This window comes from Bos indicus x Bos taurus, chromosome 22 (assembly GCF_003369695.1).
Source record: "Bos indicus x Bos taurus breed Angus x Brahman F1 hybrid chromosome 22, Bos_hybrid_MaternalHap_v2.0, whole genome shotgun sequence".
In the NCBI taxonomy this organism is placed as follows: domain Eukaryota; kingdom Metazoa; phylum Chordata; class Mammalia; order Artiodactyla; family Bovidae; genus Bos; species Bos indicus x Bos taurus.
In genome coordinates, this window is record NC_040097.1 from 3,581,751 (window position 1) to 3,604,265 (window position 22,515).

At 45.5% G+C, this 22,515-nt stretch overlaps 1 protein-coding gene across 7 annotated transcripts in view; it reads right to left on the reverse strand.

Moving 5' to 3' along the window:
• Positions 1 to 22,515, reverse strand: part of RBSN (rabenosyn, RAB effector) — a 44,612-nt gene that overhangs the window by 18,397 nt on the left and 3,700 nt on the right. Inside the window, exons 2-3 of one of the 7 annotated variants that reach the window (XM_027523678.1) lie at positions 17,568 to 17,713; positions 2,307 to 2,631 (exon numbers count right to left, since the gene is read on the reverse strand). In XM_027523678.1, coding sequence (XP_027379479.1) covers positions 2,307 to 2,454 — 148 coding nt within the window. In that variant the 5' untranslated portion in view covers positions 2,455 to 2,631; positions 17,568 to 17,713. Of the gene's footprint in view, positions 1 to 2,306; positions 2,632 to 4,109; positions 4,304 to 4,339; positions 4,680 to 9,224; positions 11,940 to 17,567; positions 17,714 to 22,515 lie in introns of those variants that run through there. The other 6 variants (XM_027523676.1, XM_027523677.1, XM_027523675.1 and 3 more) reach the window with 6 other exon arrangements.

The following is a 22,515-nucleotide window of genomic DNA, read 5'->3' on the forward strand; positions in this document are numbered from 1 at the left end:
ACTAAATTTGATAACTTCCAGTCTCTTTCTAGCCAGGATTCACGATTAACCCTCACTTCCTTTCAGACGGAAACAAAAGGTCCTCTATCTATTATTTCAATAGTCTTACACATTTTCCCTAATAGAAGCGCAGTCGTCCCAGCAATGTGAAGACACCACTCTCTAACCTCTCTAGCCACCAGCACCAAAGCCTTAGCAGAATCCCAGTATACGACCCAGTCCAGCTGACACCATGACTGGGTGTTCACGGAAAACCACGGAGCCCCTCAGTTGTCCCAAGGCCACTTAGACAAGCAGTTCATTTGTTTGCTAGTTTTCCAGCTGCAGTGTTCGCTGTGATCAGAATACAGGGCCTCACCTCCGCTGTGATGCCACGGGCAGAGCATGGAAGACACGGGGCCAAGGCCTAGTTCTGTCAATCCCTGCGTGACCTTGGAGAAGTCACTGTACATCTCAGAGTCTTGCTGTTTCTCTGTAAAATGAGATCAACCACCTTCCTGCAGGGTTGTTGGGAGAGTATGTGAAAGAACACACATTTCTCTCTTGTTCTTTCTTCTCTTTCGTCTCCTAAGAGCCTCCTAAGAGGCTGCTCCAGACTCTGCAGCCAGAAGCCACCTCGTCCACTGTAGCCCTCAGGATTCTGAAATGTTCAGCTGTCATATTTTTTGTCAGAGGTTATAAGTAGTAATGCTTTCAACAACTTTTTTTCTGAACTGAAAAGTGAGACAGGGAGTGAGATTATTTTGATTACAGGCGGTGTGTGACTCACATGTGTGGAGGCCAAAGTCCACTTAGGAATACATGGATCACTCCTTTCTCTCCCACCCGACAAAGTTGTGAATACGGCATCAGACCTTTTTAATTTCATTGCCTTCAGAAGTGTGGCCAGCACTTAACTGAATCACTAGGAAAGAGCGTTCCAGAGCACCAGCATCGTACTTAGGGGTTAGAGTCTGAAATCTAGGAAATGAATACTCTGAACAGCAAAAATTGCCTTCAAAAATTCTTTTTACAACCCTTTAGGACCTGAGGGTCCTTGGAAGCTCACCAAGTTTGGAAACTTGGAAGACACCAAGTTTCACCTCTGTGGGTTTTCCTCCTTACATTTCAACCATACCTTCCTTTTCCTGCGCTGCAGAGGGCAAGGTGCAGTGAAGGAATTAAGGATGGCAGGAAAGCCTGAATCTGTGACAGGTAAACGGGTGTACAATGTGCCTCCGCTTACATAGCAAAGGAAAGGAATTCCACCCCAAAACCCTCTGGCACTGGCAGTTGGATAATTCAAACAGGCTAGAAGAGACAGCAGAGAACAGTAATTACACTTACTGGGTTCAGAGCCAGGCTCCACCTCACTGTGCAGCTTCACATTATATGTGAAGCCTCACTGTGTAGGCATTATCTCGGCGTTTCATGTGTGTGTCTGGAATCCTCATCAGAAAAATGGGGCTCATTGACAATACAGTTATGGTGAGAATTAAATGAAATTGATGCAGGGGAGTGTTTTTAATACTGCCTGCTAAAAAACCTGGAAATGGCACCCCACTCCAGTCCCCTTGCCTGGAAAATCCCATGGATGGGGGAGCCTGGTAGGCCTACAGTTCATGGGGTCACAAAGAGTCGGACACGACTGAGCGACTGAACCGAACTGAACATGGAAAACACTAGAAACATGTTCTCTATTGTTATTATTAACTTACTCTTAGTTATCGTGTGATGGTGGTGTCAACTACAAACTGGCACTTACCAAGAGCATTGCCAACAACTGAACAACAAAGCGTGTGCCACCTGCCTCTGGAGACTGAACCCCACGCTGCTCTAGCTGCTGACCTTCAGCAACCCCTGAGGGAGTTCAGGGTGGAGGGAGGTGCTCTGCGCTCCAGGGAATCTGGTGGGACAGCTCTTTAGATAGTTGGGTGTTTTTAGGAACAGATTTTATGATCTCAATCCTTGGATCTCCTCATATCTAGAGAAGCACTAAATCCCTTCATGGTGACATCAGACCCTCAAGACTAACAAAAAACCTGTTGTAAATTGAGTGCTTCATGGTACTGAACTCCCCCTTCACCAAAACCTTATATATTGACTCTCCCCCACTTCTGCTTTGGAGCAGTCTCTCAGAGCTATCTGAGATGCTGCCTCCAGAGCTGCAGTCCTCATTTTGCCCCAAATAAAACTTAACTCACAACTCTCAACTTGTACATCTTTTTTTAGTCCACAGTGGCATCCATGGGAGCTGATAAAAACCATCCCATGAGTTCAAGCTCCAAATGACAGAACAGGATAAGCAGGAAATCCTAGCCTCTTACTTTTAATTTGCCCTTTGACATCACGGTCTTCCCCGGAGTGCTCTTCCTCATAATGTGACTGCAGCTGATAGAAAGACTGCAGGTCCTTCAGGCACAAAGGGCAGAGGAAGCCCTCTCTCACTTCTCCTGGGTCATCCAGAGACGCCATGGGGTGTCTCTCTCAACCCCCAAAACGCAGGGGCCTCATGCCAAGAGTCAGCTGGATTCCTCCACAAGAGACAAGGGATCCCACAGCATTAGCTTAGACAAGGGATCAAGCAGCACCCAGACGATGGGGAAGTGGCATCATGGTCCCAGATGAGGTGTCCTCTCTGGAGCAGAAGTCCTGCGAAAGGAAAAAAGAAAAGGGAGGGGGTAACAAATTCAGGCAAATTAGCAGCAACTGAGAACTTTCCTTGTTCTTTTCACAATTCAAGATGGGTACTTAATGTTTTCCAGTGCAAGTCTGAGAATACAAACTGCTTTCCCAAATCCTTAGACGGAAACCTAAAACTTTGTAAGCTGAGACCATCACTGGACAACAACTCAATGAAGAGGGAAGCACAGACTCCTGAAGATAAGAAAGGAAAATACAACATCAAAAGGGTCAATTCTCTAACATTTATTCCAACTTCATAATGTGCATGCCATGTCTGAAGTAGTTCTCAACAAGCAGAAATTTTTACTTGACTCTCTTTCCCTTGACCATTTATTCAACTACATATATGGAGTTTTTGCATCTGTATCAGAAATGCACTGATGTTAAAGGGATAGCATCTATCCTAGAAACCAAACAAAAATGTCAACTTCAGTCTAAGGAGCAGCATTAGAAACTTGAGTGATCAGAAAGAAAAATCTACTTTGATCGCCTCAAACTGAAAATAACACAAATATTTATCAAAAAAAAGAAAAATATATTTGTGTCTTATTTTGTACGGTACTTGTTCATAAACTTACTAGACTTCATAAACCAGCAAACCTAACATTCTCCCTGCCTCAAAAATAAAAGAACCCAGTGCTTAAACAATTCAGAGTTTAATAAGTTACATTTTCAGTTTTATCCAGCCTGGACAAAGTCACTTTCAATGTCAACTTGAAAAGACTCCCAGCCACAGGGAAAAACGTAGGCAAAACCATTCCACCAAAGCCAGAAAAACTTCTCAAGAATCTGAGGCCACAAACGAGGGTGGAGAGTGAGCAGGAACGTATGAACCTCAGCTTTGAGCTGCCGATGGACCCGCTTACAGGCCACTGAGGAGGGACTGCCCAGTCATCAAAGCCAAGCGGGGTCGGTGTCCCAGGAAATAAACAAATGAAACACGAGGTTCCTGTTTTCTTCCTCCAGTGAAAAAGCCCGATGATTACATACAATCACAGCTCAGCCCCTTCCACAGACAGCCGCTGAAAGAACAAGCAGTTCCTAGCCAGAGGATCACCCGAGCCTCCTCTCTTCCCACTCACCCAACCAGCCGCAAATCCAACACCACTCCCGAAATCTCAAGGCACCCTCACGTCCTCGAAAAAGCACTGCTCAGGGTGTTCTGTCCCTGGCACCTCTCCTCACAGCACTAACCTCAATTTGTAACCACAGGTACACAAAGCGACGAAAACCCACAGCCTGTGAGCTGTGTGAGGGCAGAGGCCACGTCCATGTTCCTACCACCACACCCGCAGGTCAGTGCCCGGCACCAACCTCCGATGATCCCAATAACGCCCCGGGAGGGAATGAATGAATGAACGAACTCTTAAGATCACGTAACCAAACACCCACTACAAACCACCTAGCTGGGCCCCACGTCCACAACACAAGCGAGACCCGCATACCCGAAATCCTGTCCGAAATCCAAATAAGGCCCACGGTTCCTGCAACTCCTCGTCCAGCGCGAGCGCCGCCGGCCGCTCGCCGCAGCCTGGGACCACGCAGCCCCCCGCCGCAGAACCCAACACCGCTAACGCGTCCCCGCGCAGCCACGGCCGGAGTAAAAGCACCGCGGACACTCGGGTGGGGCGCGCGGCAGGAGAGGCCCGGCGCCCACCACGCAAGTCACAGCCACCACAACACAGGGCCACCCGGCCACCGCCACCAACCGCCCGTCTGCTTGCCGAAGCGGGGTGGCGCCCCAACCCGGAGAGTCGCCTGGCCTTCTCTGTACCCTGCTCGGGCCTCCCCCGGGCGCTCAGGCCTGTCCAGTCGTCAGACGCGGGCTCCGGGCCTCCACAAGCCTTCACTCGGGCGCGGCCGCCATCTCCATCAACACCTCGGCGCTCGGCAGGCACGCCTGCGGCGGCACCGAAACCAAAAGACCGGGGGAGAAAACACGTAGGAGCGCCGAGTCATCGAGAGGCCGGAAAAAAATTCCCCAGGAACGGCGCAGCGGCGGCTTCTGCGCAGGCGCCGGAACGAGTGGTCGGGTTTGTTTTGTTTTTTCCCTTCAGTCGTGTCCGACTCTGTGCGACCCCATAGACGGCAGCCCACCAGGCTCCGCCGTCCCTGGGATTGTCCAGGCAAGAACACTGGAGTGGGTTGCCATTGCCTTCTCCGAGTGGCCGGGTGACGCTCCTTGATTATACGTTTTTCCCAACCCCGGAACTTGGGGTTGTTGTTCAACTGCTAGGTCGTGTCTGACGCCTTGTGACCCCATGGACTGCAGCACGCCAGGCTACCCTGTCCTCTTTCTCTCTCTCTGTCTCGGAGTTTGCTCAAACTCATGTCCATCGAGTGGCGATGCCATCCAACCCGCTCATCTTCTGTCATCCCCTTCTCCTCCCCGCTTCAATCTTTCCCAGCCCCAGGGTCTTTTCCAGTGAGTCAGCTCTTCGCATCAGGTGGCCAGAGTATTGAAAGTTCAACTTCAGCATCAGTCCTTCCAATGAATATTCAGGGTTGATTTCGATTAGGATTGACTGGTTAGATCTCCTTGCAGTCCAAGGGACTCTGAAGAGTCTCCTCCAAGATCACAATTGGAAAAGGCCTTCTTTATGGACCAACTCTCACATCCTTACATAACTACTGGAAGTTCAGGGGCTGAGAGTCGGGGGGTGGTGGCGGGTGGGGAGGTGGGGAGAGGTGAAGTTAAACCCCATCCCTTGCTTTCCACTCCATTGCACAGATTGGAAAACCGAACCTTGTAGCCCTTTAGGCCTTGGCCAAGGTGCGTAGTATATGAGGCATCCAGGGGTCTTTAATGCGTCCTCCAGACCAACAACTGCAGTTCTATTAATAAATTAATTAGAAACAATAAAAGTTCTGGGGCTTCCTAGGTGATTCAGTGGTAAAGAATCCGCCAGGCAATGCAGGAGATGTGGGTTCGATCCCTGGGTTTCGAAGATCCCCCGGAGGAAGAAATGGCAACCCACTCCAGTATTCTTGCCTGGGAAATCATATGGACAGAGGAACCTGGTGGGCTAGAGTCCGTGGGGTCCCAAAGAGTCACACGCAACTGAGCACATATACCTAGTACATAAAGGTCCTGAGAGCTAGAGAGAAAAGGCTATTTGAGAAACTTGCAGTATGTGGAACCGTCTAGAATATTACTGCATGGGCTTAAGCTTGAAATAAGACAGAGGATCCAACCCAAGCATGTACAGGGTGCTCAGGAAAATCTGTGAATCTTCAAATGCAAAACAAGATGGCGATGAGACATCACCTGGTAGCTGAGTGGCTGTATCACCAAGAAACGTGCTGGTGAAGATGGGAACTGCGACTGTAAAGTGATGCAGCCATTGTGGAAAATAGCATCAGTTCACTTCAGTTCAGTCACTCAGTCGTGTCCGACTCTTTGCGACCCCATGGATCGCAGCACGCCAGGCCTCCCTGTCCATTACCAACTCCCGGAGTTCACTCAAACTCATGTCCATCGAGTCAGTGACGCCATCCAGCCATCTCATCCTCTGTCGTCCCCTTCTCCTCCTGCCCTCAATCCCTCCCAGCATCAGAGTCTTTTCCAATGAGTCAACTCTTCACATGAGGTGGCCAAAGTACTGGTGTTTCAGCTTCAGCATCAGTCTTTCCAAAGAACACACAGGGCTGATCTCCTTTAGAATGGACTGGTTGGATCTCCTTGCAGTCCAAGGGACTCCCAAGAGTCTTCTCCAACACCACAGTTCAAAAGCATCAATTCTTCGGTGCTCAGATTTCTTCACAGTCCAACTCTCACATCCACACATGACCACTGGAAAAACCATAGCCTTGATTAGACTGACCTTTGTTGACAAAGTAATGTCTCTGCTTTTCAATATGCTGTCTAGGTTGGTCATAACTTTCCTTCCAAGGAGTAAGTGTCTTTTAATTTCCTGGCTGCAGTCACCATCTGCAATGATTTTGGAGCCCAAAAAAATAAAGTCTGACACTGTTTCCACTGTTTCCCCGTCTATTTCCCATGAAGTGATGGGGCCAGATGCATGATCTTCGTTTTCTGAATGTTGAGCTTTAAGCCAACTTTTTCACTCTCCACTTTCACTTTCATCAAGAGGCTTTTTAGTTCCTCTTCACTTTCTGCCATAAGGGTGGTGTCATCTGCATATCGGAGTTTATTGATATTTCTCCCGGCAATCTTGATTCCAGCTTGTGCTTCCTCCAGCCCAGCGTTTCTCATGACGTACTCTGCATATAAGTTAAATAAGCAGGGTGACAATATACAGCCTTGAGGTACTCCTTTTCCTATTTGGAACCAGTCTGTTGTTCCATGTCCAGTTCTAACTGTTGCTTCCTGACCTGCATACAGTATGGAGTGCCTCAAAAAATTAAAAATAGAGCTGCAATGGGGTTCACTAATTCTGCTTCTAGGTTTTATCTGAAGAAAAGACTAACTGAAAAAGGCATCTGCATCCACTTACCTGCTGCAGCATCTCTTACAAGAGGCAAGATATGGAAGCAACCTAGAGTATCCAGGAATGGATGAATGGATTAAAAAAAAAACAGTGACCCAAAAAAGGGGGGGTGCTCATTATATTCACCATGGGCCTCGGTGACCCTGACTGCTTTGACATCCCTAAATCTGAGGAGACTTGAATCCCAAGGCTGTACTGCAGTGGGGCCGAGGGAGGTAAGACAGGATAGTCTGGCAAATGAGCCCCGTTTGGGCCTCTAATACCTCGTCCATGCTGATGGAGACCAAACTCTCCTGACCCAGGCGGGCGCTGCAGCAGCACAACCAGACCTACTGCACCCAAGTGATGGTGGACATGGAAGATGCAAGAGCTTCGAAAAGTCAACTGGTCTCCAATATCCTAGTGGTAGGGTAGCCTTAGTGGCTGGACTGCAAGGAGATCCAACCAGTCCATCCTAAAGGAGATCAGTCCTGAGTGTTCATTGGAAGGACTGATGTTGAAGCTGCAACTCCAATACTTCAGCCACCTGATGTGAAGAGCTGACTCATTTGAAAAGACCTTGGTGCTGGGAAAGATTGAGGGCAGGAGGAGAAGGGGACGACAGAGGGTGAGATGGTTGGATGGCATCACCGACTCAATGGACATGGATTTGGGTGAACTCTGGGAGTTGGTGATGGACAGAGTCAGACACGACTGAGTGACTTCACTTTCTCTTTTCACTTTCATGCATTGGAGAAGGAAATGGCAACCCACTCCAGTGTTCTTGCCTTGAGAACAAGAACAGCCTGGTGGGCTGCCGTCTATAGGGTCGCACAGAGTTGGACACAACTGAAGCAACTTAGCAGCAGCAGCAAGGCTGTATATTGTCACCTTGCTTATTTAACTTATATGCAGAGCACATCATGAGAAATGCTGGGCTGGAAGAAGCACAAGCTGGAATCAAGATTGCTGGGAGAAATATCAATAACCTCAGATATGCAGATGACACCACCCTTATCACAGAAAGTGAAGAGGAACTAAAAAGCCTCTTGATGAAAGTGAAAGAGGAGAGTGAAAAAGATGTCACAATGGTAATAAATGTTGGGGGGCAAGGAAAAAATGAACTCTCCTTCACTCTTTTTGGGAATATGAACGGATAAGACTTAGAATGGTAGGAACGTTCCCCTTCAAAAAAAAAAAAAATTTCAATGAGGGACACTTCCTGAGAGTCCAAAGCTAAGACTCCATGCTCCCAATGCAGGAGGTCCAGGTTCGATTGATCCCTGGTCAGGGAAATAGATGCCACACGCCACAACTAAGCAACTAAGAGTCTGCATTCTGCAAATAAAGATCCTGGGTACTGGAACTAAGACCAAGGGCAGCCAAACAAGTAAATAAATAAATATGTATTTTTACAAAATACCACAAAAAGTTGAGCCGGTGATCAAACTCCTGGACATAAATGCAAAAAAAAAAAGAAAAGAAAACCTGACATTCGAAAGGAAACATACAAACAACATTCACTGCATCATAATTTATGATATGAGAGCCAAGAAGTGGGATCAACAGGAGTGTCCAGAGAGAGACGGATGTGTCAAGATGTAGTACGTATATATAATGAACTATGACTCAGACAAGAAAAAAAAACAATGAATGAAAAACTGCCTTTTGCAACAGCATGGATGGACCTAGAGTTGATCATACTGGTGAAGGGCGTCAGGCAGAGAGCAAAAGTAGCCTATGATTTCATGAGATGGCATCAACAAACTAATACAAACATAGCCATTTACAAAGTGGAAACCTATTCCAGGAATCAGACAATAAACTGATGCTTAACGAAGCAAAAAGCTAAGTGGGGAGATATATTAGAAGTACAGGAGTAATATATCAATTCTAATACATATAAATAGTCAAGGAGGACCTAATCAACAAGGGAACACTACTCAAAATAATCTAAAAACCAACAGTTTAAAAAAAATAACAAAGAATACTTCTATATAAATGTGTAATAGAAACAGGATGCTAAACACTCAAAGAAACACAACATACAATATCAACTTTATTCCAACATAAACAAAAGACCTGAAATTGAAAGAAGAAAAAAAAAAAGATAATGCCAAGGCTCTGTACCTGAAGTCTCGGTGACTGGGGCTTGTGTCACGTCCCCGGAGCCTGAGCAGCCTGGGGCCCCCGAGGCTGGACTCTGGGCCAGCTGAGAGAGCTGGGGAGGACGTGTCTCTCCCTTGAGACCTGGAGTGTCTGGTCCCACGTGGACCGGACCATGATCTCACGATCCAGGTGCACCCTCTGCATCCAAGGATCGGTGCGTGCTCTGGACTGGAAGAGCTTGCAAAAGTCACCTGGTGCGCAACTCTCACGCCGGTGGGATTCCCCGCTGCAGCCTCCTCGCATGGAGCTGTCTCCCCACCTAGGAACCACAGCGTCCTCAGCGGAGCGGTCTGTCAGGGCTTGGCATCCGTCGGGGGTGGGAAACGTCCCGGGAAACAGCAAGGAGCACAAGCCCTCGGCTGTTTCTTCTCGGCCTGTCCACCCTCCTCTCCCACCCAGGAAAGCCACTTTCTTTTAAAGCTCTGCTTGCCGCCCACCCAGACCCCAAAATGGAAACGTGCTGCCGCCTTATGGATACGTCCTGTAACAACACCTTGAAAACCAAAGCTTCTGGGGACTGGATACTCAAAAGCGCTGGGGCCCTGGAAATGACACCCCACCTCCAGAAACGTCCTAGGGTTGGTCATCAGAAACAGTTCAAAAAAGAAGCCCCATTCAAGATGCAAATTTCAAGAGGTGAGTGGTAGGCAGGCAGAATGAGTTCCTGCGGTGGTGATTTTGCTTAAGCACAAGAGCAGCAAGCATTAGGGAGAGACAGATAGAAATCTCAACCAGATACCACTTCACAGCCATCAGAGAGGAGATCAGGAAAAATGCAATAGAGAATCAAAGCGGGATAGGGCCCAGGGGAAAGGGACCCATCCGACGGTCGTTTGGGGAAGGAAAAAGCACAGGAATCACGATGGCAAAGGTTTGAAGGTCGCACCCTCAGAGAAGATAAATACAAATACAGATGGATCTCTACCAATGGGTCCCGCAATCACACTCCTGAAACTATATGCAAAGAAAAACTCTGATTCCTAAACAAAGGGTGGAAACAACGGGCGAAACCAATGTTCACTGCAGAATAATCTGCAATCCCAAGGTCAGCAGGCAACAAACATGTCCATGGACAGATGGATGCGCCAGCAAGACGTGGCACCCAGATGCAAGGGACTCTCACTCAGCCATAAATAGAAATGAATGAAATGCTGCCTTTTGCAACCACACAGATGAACCGAGCTGATCATACTTAGTGAAGGACCTCAGTCACAGAACGACAAATAGCCTGTGATGTCACTTGGACAGGCAGTGGAAAATGGACAGAAACGGACCTGTTGACCTAAGAGAAAGCAATGCCCAGACCCAGGAAAAAAAAAAACAACAAACTGATGGTTACCAATGGAAAAAGGTGGGGGGAGGAGGGAGGGATGAATTAGGAGTCTGGGATTGACGAATCCCCACTAGCATACAGAAAGTCGTCACGAGGACCAACTGTCCAGCATCAGGGACTCTGCTCAACCCTCTCTAACAACCTGTATGGAAAAAAAAGCCTGAAATGAAATGCGTGGATAACAGTTAGGGTACCTAACACCCAAAGAAGCACAACATTGAAAATGAACTCAATTCCAATTGAAAAAAAAAAATGAAAACTCTAAAGGAAGAGGGCACACACACACACACACACACACACATTAACACACAAAATGCCACGACTCTTCCCTGAGCCCTCAGTGACCTGGGCTTGTGTCATAGCCCTGGAGCCTGACCAGCCTTGAGCCCCGAGGCCTGGGAGACGGTAGAAGTTCCCAGAGACCTAGAAAATGCCCGGGGAGGTAAGTAAAAACAATTCAAAACACAAGCACCTTTCAGAGAGCAAATGTCAAGAGGGCTTTTTACACCCACTGTGTGTTTTAATTTTTTGCACAAAAACCATGGCTCTCCCTTATCAATTATTATGAGAGGGCAATCAAATCACCACCAGGTATCACCTCACACCAGTTAGAAAGCAGATCAATCAAGGCTGACAATACATTCCAGGGAGGGCATGGAGGAGAGGGAGGCCTCCTTCGCCATTTTTGGGAAGGTCAATTGCTAAGAGCCATGATGGAGAACGGAAGGAAGGGCCCTTTCAAAAATAAAAATTCACCTACCATTTAAGCCTGAGATCACACTCCTGGGTGCTATGTGAAAAAAATAAAAATTAAAAACAAACAAGTAAAACCAACCTTCATTCGCAAAGACACACTCACCCAACCTGCATGCAGCGTCATTCACAAGCGGAGACCTGGAAACAACAAAAAATCTCCATCGGTGATGGATGCCTCAAGAAGATCTGGTTCATTCATACCCTGGGATATTACTCTGCCAAAATAAGGACTGAAATACTGCTGTTTGCAGAAAAAACAGAAAAATGGATGGACCTGGAGTAGACCACACTAAGTGAAGGGCCGCCGGCATAGAACCACAAACACCTTCTAATGTCATTTAGAGACGGAATCCAAAGACTGAAACAAATGGACTCATTTAGGAAAGAAAAACTGATTCTCGGGACCAGAAACCAAACAGATGGCTACCAAAGCAGAAAGAGCAGGGAGAGGCATATATGAGGTGTTTGAGAGTAATAGATATGCACTAATATATAGATAAATTATCAAAAAGGTCCCATTCGCACAGGCTGCTGTGCTCCACACACTCTAGAAATCTGTATGGAGAAAGAAATCAACACAGAACATGTTTAGCGTAACAGAATCAGGTGGCTGGAAACCCTCCCCCCCGCCCCCAAAAAAACCCACAACGTTGTAAATGAACTCTATTCCAACCTAACATAACCCCTTCAACCTAGAGAGAAGTGGGGTGGGGAAAAAAAAAACAGAAACGTGAACACTATCTCCCTGAAGGCCCTTTCAGCAGGCTTGTGTCACCTTTCTGGGGCCTGAGCAGCCTGGGGCCCTGCAGCCTGGACTCGGCCAGATGAGAGAGCTGGGGAGGATGGGTCAGCAAACGAGCTCCCCTGAGTCCTGGAGTGTCTGGTCTCTTGTAGTGGGGACCACAATCTCCCGATCCAGGCGCAGCCCCCTGAAGCCTCCATGAAACCTCCCGTATCCAAACAGCGGTGCGCGCTCTGGGCTGGAAGAGCTTGCAAAAGTCACCTGGTGCGCAACTCTCACGCCGGTGGGATTCCCCGCTGCAGCCTCCTCGCACGGAGCCGTCCCCCGACCTAGGAACCACAGCGTCCTCCGCGGAGCGGTCTGTCAGGGCTTGGTATCTGTCGAGGGTGGGAAACAGCAAGGAGCACAAGCCCTCGGCTGTTTCTTCTCGGCCTGTCCACCCTCCTCTCCCACCCAGGAAAGCCACTTTCTTTTAAAGCTCTGCTTGCGGCCCACCCAGACCTGGAAATGGAGACGTGCTGCCGCCTTGTGGACATGTCCTGTAACAACACCTTGAAAACCACCGCTTCTGGGCACTGGGTACTCACAAGCGCTGGGGCCCTGGAAATGACACCCCATCTCCAGAAACGTCCTAGAGCTGGTCATCAGGAACAGTTCAAAAAAGAACGGCCGATCACGAAGCAGATTTAAAGAGGTGAACAGTAAGCAGAATGTGCTGCTGCGGTGGCAATTTTGCTTAAGCACAAGAAAAGCAATCATTAGGGAGAGGCAGATGGACATCTCAACGAAATACCACTGAGAGAGAGAAGGAGAAGATGAAAGCAGCAAGGAAGAACCCTGTACTATAGGTGATAATGAAACAAAGCTCCAGGGGAAGAGCTGTGCAGCGTGTCTAGAAAGCAACCAGCCCCGAAAGGAACGGGGGACACAGGACTTCAGGAAGAAGGTCCCCACGAAAAGCAAGAAACAGAGAAAACACCTGATGTGTTTGTCTACAAAGGAGGATGTTTTACAGATTTGTAGGAGAGTTTGAGGGTGAATTATTTACAAGTATATAGAAAATACAAGACCTTCCAGAACTAACACCAAAACAAGATGTCCTTTTCATCACAGGGGAATGGAATGCAAAAGTAGGAAGGCAGGAGATAGCTGGAGTAACAGGCAAGTTTGGCTTGGAGTGCAAAATGAAGCAGGGCAAAGGCTAACAGAGTTTTGCCAAGAGAATGCACTGGTCATAGCAAACACCCTCTTCCCACAACACAAGAGACAACTCTACACATGGATGTCACCAGATGGTCAATACCAAAATCAGGGCTTCCCTGATAGCTCATTTGGTTAAGAATCCACCTGCAATGCAGGAGACCCTGGTTCAATTCCTGGGTCGGAAAGATCCGCTGGAGAAGGGATAGGCTACCCACTCCAGTATTCTTGGGCTTTCCTTGTGGTTCAGCTAGTCAAGAATCCACCTGCAGTGCGGGAGACCTGGGTTCAATCCCTGGGTTGGGATATCCTCTGGAAAAGGGAAAGGCTACCCACTCCAGTATTCTGGCCCAGAGTCCATGGGGTTGCAAGGAGTTGGACACGACTGAGTGACTTTCACTTTTATATTCTTTGTAGCCGAAGATGGAAAAGCTCTATATGGTCAGCAAAAACAAGACCTGGAGCTGACTAAGGCTCAGATCATCAGTTCCTTATTGCAAAATTCAGACTTAAATTGAAGAAAGTAGGCCATCCAGGTATGACCTAAATAAAATCCCTTATGATTATATAGTGGAAATGACAAATAGATTCAAGGGGTTAGATCTGACAGACTGCCTGAAGAACTATTGACGGAGGTTCGTAAGACTGTGTAAGAGGCAGTGACCAAAACCATCCCCAAGAAAAAGAAATGCAAGAAGGCAAAATGGTTGTCTGAGGAGGGCTTACAAATAGCTGAGAAAAGAAGAGAAGTGAAAGGCAAAGGAGAAAGGGAAAGATATACCCATCTGAATGCAGAGTTGCAGAGAAAAGCAAGAAGACAAAAGAAAGTCTTCTTAAGTGAACAACACCAAGAAATAGAGGGGAAAATGTCCTTTCAAAATAGAAAGGGAAAGACTAGAGATCTCTTCAAGAAAATTAGATACAAAGGGAACATTTCATGCAAAGATGGGCATGATAAAGGGCAAAAACGGTAAGGACTTAGATGAAGCAGAAGAGATTAAGAGGAGGTGGCAAGAATACCCAGAAGAACTATACAAGAAAGGTCTTAATGACCTGGATAACCACCATGGTGTGGTCACTCACCTAGAGCCAGACATCCTGGAGTGTGAAGTCAAATGGGCCTTAGGAAGCATTACTATGAACAAAGGCAGTAGAAGTGATAAAATTCCAGCTAAGCCATTTCAAATCCTAAAAGATGATGCTGGTAGAGTGCTGTACTCAATTAGCCGGCAAATTTGGAAAACTCAGCAGTGGCCACAAGACTGGAAAAGGTCAGTTTTCATTCCAATACCAAAGAAGGATAATGCCAAAGAATGTGCAAATCACCACACAATTGTACTCATTTCATAGCAAGGTAATGCTCAAAATCTTTCAAGCTAGGCTTCAACAGTATGTGTACTGAGAACTTTCAGATGTACAATGTGGATTTAGAAAAGGCAGAGAAACCAGAGATCAAATTGTCAACATCCACTGGGTCACAGAAAAAGCAAGAGAATTAAAAAAAAAAAATCTACTTCTGCTTCTTGACCATGCTAAGACCTTTGACTGTGTGGATCACAGCAAACTGTGGAAAATTCTTGAAAGAGATAGGAATACCAGACCACCTTACCTGCATTCTGAGAAACCTGTATGCAGGTCAAGAAGCAACAGTTAGAACTGGACATAGAACAACAAACTGGTTCAAAATTGGGAAAGGAGTGTGTCAAGGCTGTATTTTGTCACCCTACTTATTTAACTTACATGCAGAGTACATCATGAGAAACGCTGTGCTGGATGAAGCACAAGCTGGAATCAAGACTGTCAGGAGAAATATCAACAACCTCAGATATGCAGATGACACCACCCTAATGGCAGTGAAGAGGAACTGAAGAGCCTCTTGATGAAGCTCAAAGAGGAGAGTGAAAAAGTTGGCTTAAAACTCAACATTCAAAACACTAAGATCATGGCATCTGGTCCTATCACTTCATGGTAAATAGATGGGGGAAAAAATGGAAACACTGACAGACTTTACTTTCTTCAGCTCCAAAATCACTGCGGACAGTGATTGCAGCCATGAGATTAAAAGATGCTCCTTGGAAGAAAAGCTATGACCAGCCTAGACAGTGTATTAGAATGCAGAGAAGTCACTTTGCCGACAAAGGTCTGTATGGTCAAGGCTATGGTTTTTCCAGTAGTCGTGTACAGATGTGAGAGTTGGACCATAAAGAAGCCTGAGCACTGAAAAATTGATGCTTTCAAACTGTGGTGCTGGAGAAGACTCTTGAAAGTCCCCTGGACTGCAAGGAGATCAAACCAGTCAATCCTAAAGGAAATCAACCTTGACGATTCATTCGAAGGACTGATGCTGAAGCTGAAGCTCTAATACTTTCGCCATGTGATGTGAAGAGCTGACTCATTGGAAAAGACCCTGATTCTGGGAAAGACTGAGGGCAGGAGGAGGAGGCAGCAGAGGATGAGATGGTTGGATGGCATCATTGACTCAATGGATGTGAGTTTGAGCAAACTCTGGGAGATGGTGAAGGACAAGGGAGCCTGGCATGCTGCAGTCCATGGGTCGCAAAGAGTTGGACATGACTTAGCGACTGAACCACAACAATGTAGACACTAAGCAAGAAGGAACAAATGGACTGATTAACTCCAAGAAAAACAAAGTTGTGCAGGAAAGTAAACTTCACAGTAGTATATGGCAGCAATGAAGAAACCCAGTTGTCTTAATAAAGTAAATTTTGACTATTAACCTAAATTTACGTAATAATTATGCATACATGCATGCTCAGTCACTTCAGTTGTGTCCCGACTCTGCGACCCCGTGGATTGTAGCCTGCTAGGCTCCTCTGTGCATGGGATTCTCCAGGCAAGAATACTGGAGTGAGTTGCCATGCCCTCCTCCAGGGGATCCTCCTAATCCAGGGATTGAACCCACATCTGCACTGCAGGTGGATGGATCTTAACCATCTGGGTGGATCACTGAACCATGTGGAAAGCCCATGTAATAACTATATGTGGAGCATAAGTGAGTGGTGGTGAAGAGAGAGGCGGAAAGAGTGCGTGAGAGAGAGAGAGTGTGTGTGTGTGAATGGAGTGCATGAGAGTAAAAAATTCTCATTTTCCATAAAAGGGTGACAAAAAATGTACAAAACTGAAAACAAATCAAGAAATAACAGTCAAACCACATTACTTATAAATATGGAGATAAACACCAGAAGCCTCAGTGAAGGAGATGAAAGCAGCTTCTCTGGGAAAGTAGGAGCTGTGCAGCAGAGAAATGCTGCTTTTCGTAAAAACCTTGGGGTGTCACCTGATTTTTAAAGTGTGCAGGCATCACTTTGAGAAGAGTAAAAATTAAAAACACAAAACCTCAATCTAAAGCAAACACTGCAAAATCTGTTAACCTGAGTGGTGGGTATTCTGGGCATTCATGTTATTCTCTAACACTACATTTAAAATAATTCCTGTTTTTTAAAGTTTCCTTTCAGTTCTAGAAATACCATTAATTTGTTATTCAACATGAATTGCCTCTATTATGTGGAAGAGGAGGAGCTTTAAAAAAGTTAATGGTGTTATCGTAAAGATTAAAAAACCACAAATCCTATAGTTTAAAAAATCTTATATCCAAATTACATTTTTCAAAGGTTCTTTGACTTTTATTTTCAAAAAACTTAGTATTTTTTTGATAAATGCCTTGAAAGAAAGCCTTGTCCGCTATGTCAAAAGAAAAGTCCCAAGACACAATACATATAACAAGTGGGGGAGAAACAAGCTTCAGAATAACATATATGAATACATTTATGTAAAAAAAAAATGAAAAAGACCAAGCCACTTCCTACATGTCTATACACGTACAAATACACACAGAAGCGCATGCAATGAGATCTGGAAGCAAACACACCAACCTGTGAATAAGACTACCTCTGGGAGGCAGATGGGTTTGGAGGCGAAGAGAAGGTAATTTCAGAGTTTGCTTCTATTTGTTTCTGATTAATAATTAATATATGTAGCAAGAAGTTCAAATGGCAAAAAGGTACACACGGTGAAGACCGGCCCCCACCCGGCTCATGTCAGCCCCTGGCCCTTCTCCAGAGGCAGCCTCCTGTCTGTCACTAGTTTCTTATGCGACCTTTTAGCCTTATTTCAAACACACAGAGAACACGTTTACACGCAAAACGCACTTTCTGTGAATAGTTACCACACTGGTCATACTGCGCACTCGACTTTTCCCCTTAAACGGGCTCCTGCCTCAGGACGGACCCGTGATGTCCCACCGACCGCTCACCTCCAGGCTGCCCTGCTGGGCCTTATACACCACCTGGGGGCTCTCCTGCAGAATGCTGCCGTACAGCTCCCGGAAGTGGGCCATGTTGGGCTTCACAATATTCAACACTTTTGCCTTATCCTCTCCAACCACTGTCCAAAAGTCACCTGGTTAAAACAAGCACAAAACCAGTTTTGCACTGCGACTTCAGAGTCTGCCCTGTGGACTGCAGGCCCCCAAATGACCTGTGAACCAAAGCCCCCCCAGCTGACAGTGCACCAGGTCAGCCTGGCAGGATCTCTCACTCGAAACACTGGCTTTTTCACCTTCAAGACGTGAACACAGCAGCCCAGGAATGCAGGCACTTGTCTGGGGGGAAATAGAGACTCTCAAACCACAAAGCCCTTTCAGTTCAGTTCAGTTCAGTCGCTCAGTCGTGTCTGACTCTTTGCGACCTCCCTGTCCATCACCAGCTCCCGAAGTTCACTCAAACTCATCTGCATCGAGTCGGTGATGCCATCCAGCCATCTCATCCTCTGTCGTCCCCTTCTCCTCCTGCCCCCAATCCCTCCCAGCATCAGAGTCTTTTCCAATCAGTCAACTCTTCGCATGAGGTGGCCAAACTATTGGAGTTTCAGCTTCAGCATCAGTCCTTCCAATGAACACCCAGGACTGATTTCCTTTAGGATGGACTGGTTGGATCTCCTTGCAGTCCAAGGGCCTCTCAAGAGTCTTCTCCAACACCACAGTTCAAAAGCATCAATTCTTTGGCGCTCAGCTTTCTTCACAGTCCAACTCTCACACCCATACATGACCACTGGAAAAACCATAGCCTTGACTAGACAGACCTCTGTTGGCAAAACAATATCTCTGCTTTTTAATATGCTATCTAGGTTGGTCATAACTTTCCTTCCAAGGAGCAAGTGTCTTTTAATTTCATGGCTGCAATCACCATCTGCAGTGATTTTGGAGCCCCCAAAAATAAAGTCTGACACTGTTTCCACTGTTTCCCCATCTATCTCCCAGGAAGTGATGGGGCCAGATGCCATGATCTTAGTTTTCTGAATGTTGAGCTTTAAGCCAACTTTTTCACTCTCCTCTTTCACTTTCATCAAGAGGCTTTTTAGTTCCTCTTTACTTTCTGCCATAAGGGTGGGGTCATCTGCATATCTGAGGTTATTGCTGTTTCTCCTGGCAATCTTGATTCCAGTTTGTGCTTCTTCCAGCCCAGCATTTCTCATGATGTACTCTGCATATAAGTTAAATAAACAGGGTGACAATATACAGCCTTGACGTACTCCTTTTCCTATTTGGAACCAGTCTGTTGCTCCATGTCCAGTTCTAACTGTTGCTTCCTGACCTGCATACAGGTTTCTCAAGAGGCAGGTCAGGTGGTCTGGTATTCCCATCTCTTTCAGAATTTGCCACAGTTTATTGTGATCCACACAGTCAAAGGCTTTGGCATAGTCGATAAAACAGAAATAGTTTTCCTGGAACTCTCTTGCTTTTTCCATGATCCAGAGGATGTTGGCAATTTGATCTCTGGTTCCTCTGCATTTTCAAAAACCAGCTTGAACATCTGGAAGTTCACGGTTCACGTATTGCTGAAGCCTGGCTTGGAGAATTTTGAGCATTATTTTACTAGCGTGTGAGATGAGTGCAATTGTGCGGTAGTTTGAGCATTTTTTGGCATTGCCTTTCTTTGGGATTGGAATGAAAACTGACCTTTTCCAGTCCTGTGGCCACTGCTGAGTTTTCCAAATTTGCTGGCACATTGAGTGTGTTGGGGATTTTCTCCCCGGGACTTGGAAGCGACGAACCTGAAAGGAGGACACTTGGACAGTCTCTTGCAAGGACTGACAAGTTTATTTCTGCAGTCAAGCTTTTTTATAGAAGCAGGAACAAAGAGCTTAAAGTATACGGTCAGCAGAGCACATACGGAGTTAATACATAATCAGTGAAAACATTTCAAGGCCAGCGCGCTCTAAATGACTCATGGGCTTATCCCACAACCTGCTTTCACAAGTAACATCCCTATTAACTCTTGGTGCTGAGCATAACCAAAGGCAGGAGATGTTTTTCTGTCCGCAGTGCAAAGCCGGGTATTTCTGGCCTTTCGCCATTTTCCCAAGGACTTTCTCCTTTTACAGTTATTTTGCACTACGCTTCCCAACATATTCTCCTTTTGTTTTTAAATTAAGCATGGCGGCTGCTACTTGGACTCCGTTGTGGGAAGCATGGAGTCTTGAGTAGAGACTTCTGTATCCCATAATCAAGGACAAAAAGAGCAGGGTGATTAATACATATATAAAAATATTGCTTCCTGAAAGCTAAGCTCTAGGGTCTAGAGACCATAGGGTTTTGGTTAAAGTATCATAGAATTGAGTGCTATACAATTCCCTAGGTACCCTAACTTGAAAATTAGCAACTTGTTGTTTCAACAAATTGATGTCTAAACTTGAGTTATTTGTGAGATCCTGCAAATGCACTTTAACTTTATCCCAAGGATATTCAGTGCTATTATAGGGCATGTTAGTCAGACAAAAAGAAGTAAAATTCCAGTGACAATGTACACGTATTTGGAACGTCAGTTGCTGCACTTGATCTCCTGAGTGGATAACTCATTTGTATCCTAAGTGGATAACCACAGTTTGTAACTCATTCATTCGTGTTTGTAATTGCTGATCTATTTGAGCTTGTCGAGTCCAATTTTCAAGAACACAGAAAGAAATACAGAATCAGTCCAAGGCTCAGTTAAGTTTATGGGAAGCCATAACTCAGATCTTTGTTTAACTAGCGCAATGCTAGCATTGTGATAGGAAATGGTGTGATTAAGGCAGGTATACAATGCACATGCAGTACAATTGACAATCTTGGTCGATAAGTCAATATCAAAATGCCCGACAATAAACAAGTACAGAAGGTGAACATATGATTGAATATAGCCAGTACTATTGTATAGGAAGGTATAATTAGAAGGACAAAACACACCCATAGTCCCATAAACATTAGCGAAGTGCTCTAAAGCTGCTGGAATTTTCCAAATGTGCCACTGCTCTGGCCCCACAATGGGGACGACAATCCTGGGTCGTGGGGGTGATAAGCCCCTGTTATACCAATTCAGCAATATGTCCTTATCAGTCCAGAAACTTGTTTTAGATTTATGAAAGCCTCCAATGCTTGATCTATTAAACCAGGAGCGATTATGATGTTCCTCTTGCTCTTCAGTGTCTGCTCAGCCTGACAAGTCATGTTTTTCACTTGAGCCCATGTCGGGTAAGGATTCAGACGATGGCGTTTCCTCATTGGCTCCTCCAGGGTCATTGACGAGACCCTTTGCGTCAACTTCGTCACTTCCCGAGGGAGTCCGGTCTTGGGGTCCCTCTCAGTAACGGACATAGCGAAGGGGAACCTAGATTTCCTCTCCATCTGCAATGACAAGACCATAACCCTTGCCTAGGAGTCGTAAGATTCCTGGCAGCCACTGATTAAATTGCTTATACCATATTGGTGTATTGATTTCTAATTTGCTGTTTTGTCTTCTGTAAAATGTCTATCTGCATGAGTGTCAGAATTATTTTTTGTTAAGTTAAAAAATTCAGGGAATAAAGAGTTAAAGATAATTGTAATTGAGGGTTCATAGGATAAGAAGTCTATCTCCTCTTCCATATCTCCCCTTTCTGTTTTAGTAAACGAGTTTTTAGGGTGTGGTGGGCTCTTTCAATAATAATTTGACCCTGAGGATTATAGGGTATTCTTGTAATGTGTGTTATGTTCCATTCTGATGAAAATGAACGAAATGAATGTGAGGTGAATGCAGGTCTATTGTTTGTTTTCAAGACAGAAGGAATCCCCATAATGGGGAAGGTGAGTAGAGTGTGGAAATGGTGTGTTCGTTAGATTCTGAAGAGACAGGTACTGCCCAGATAAAGCCCAAAAATGTATCAACTGAGACAAAAAGCAAAGAAAACTTTCTTAAGGAGCAGTGAGTGAAATCAGATTGCTAAAGGGAATTAGGTTGTTGCCCCCGGGGATTAATTCCTGAAATTGTAGTTCGTAAGTGCAGAGGGGCGCAAACATCATAGGTTTTAATAATATGTGGGGTTTCAGTGAGAGGAATACGGTATTTAGATTGCAATCTGTTAGCACTGGTATGAAGATTAGCATGTTTGTCATTGGCAGATGTAAAAATGGGAGCTATGAGCCTGTCAACAGCATCATTTCTTGCGACCAGAGGGCCAGGTAAACCTGAACGAGCACGTATATGTGCAATAAGGAAAGGTTCCGTACGTGAGCGAATTAAAGCTCGAGTCTGTGAAAAGAGAGTGTATAATTCTTCATCTAGGTTGTATGAAAAGGCGGTAACAAAATCAGGAAAAAGGGAAGCAAGGTATTTGGAATCAGTATATACATTGAAGGATAATGGTTGAAGTGACAAAAGAGCATATAAAGCATATAATTCAGCTCTTTGTACTGAAGAATAGGTAGTGGGTAATTTCTCTTTGATATCAGGGCCGACAATCCCTGCTATGCCTTTCTTGTTGCCATCAATGAAATAGGTGGGTGCATTGATAATAGGCTGGGATGCAATGACATTAGTTACAATGAATTTAGTACATTGTAGAAAGTCCCATAATTTTCCTTTCGGCAAATGAAATGAGATAACATTTTGAAAATCATTTAATGCCATTTGCATGGTCAAGTTGTACTGTAAGGTAATTTGCAATTCCTTTTTTTGTCAAGGGAACATGTATTGCATATGGATCAAATCCAGTCAAAGTTTGTACATGGCTTCTTCCTGACATAATTAAGTGCCCTATTTTCTCAATATATGACATAATTTTTTTAGACTGTTTAGTGTGTAAATATACCCATTCTATTGGGCTATGTTGAGCTATAATTGCAATGGGCGAATGTTCAGTGGGGAATATATATAAAGAAACTGATTGATCATAATCTAGCCGAGTTG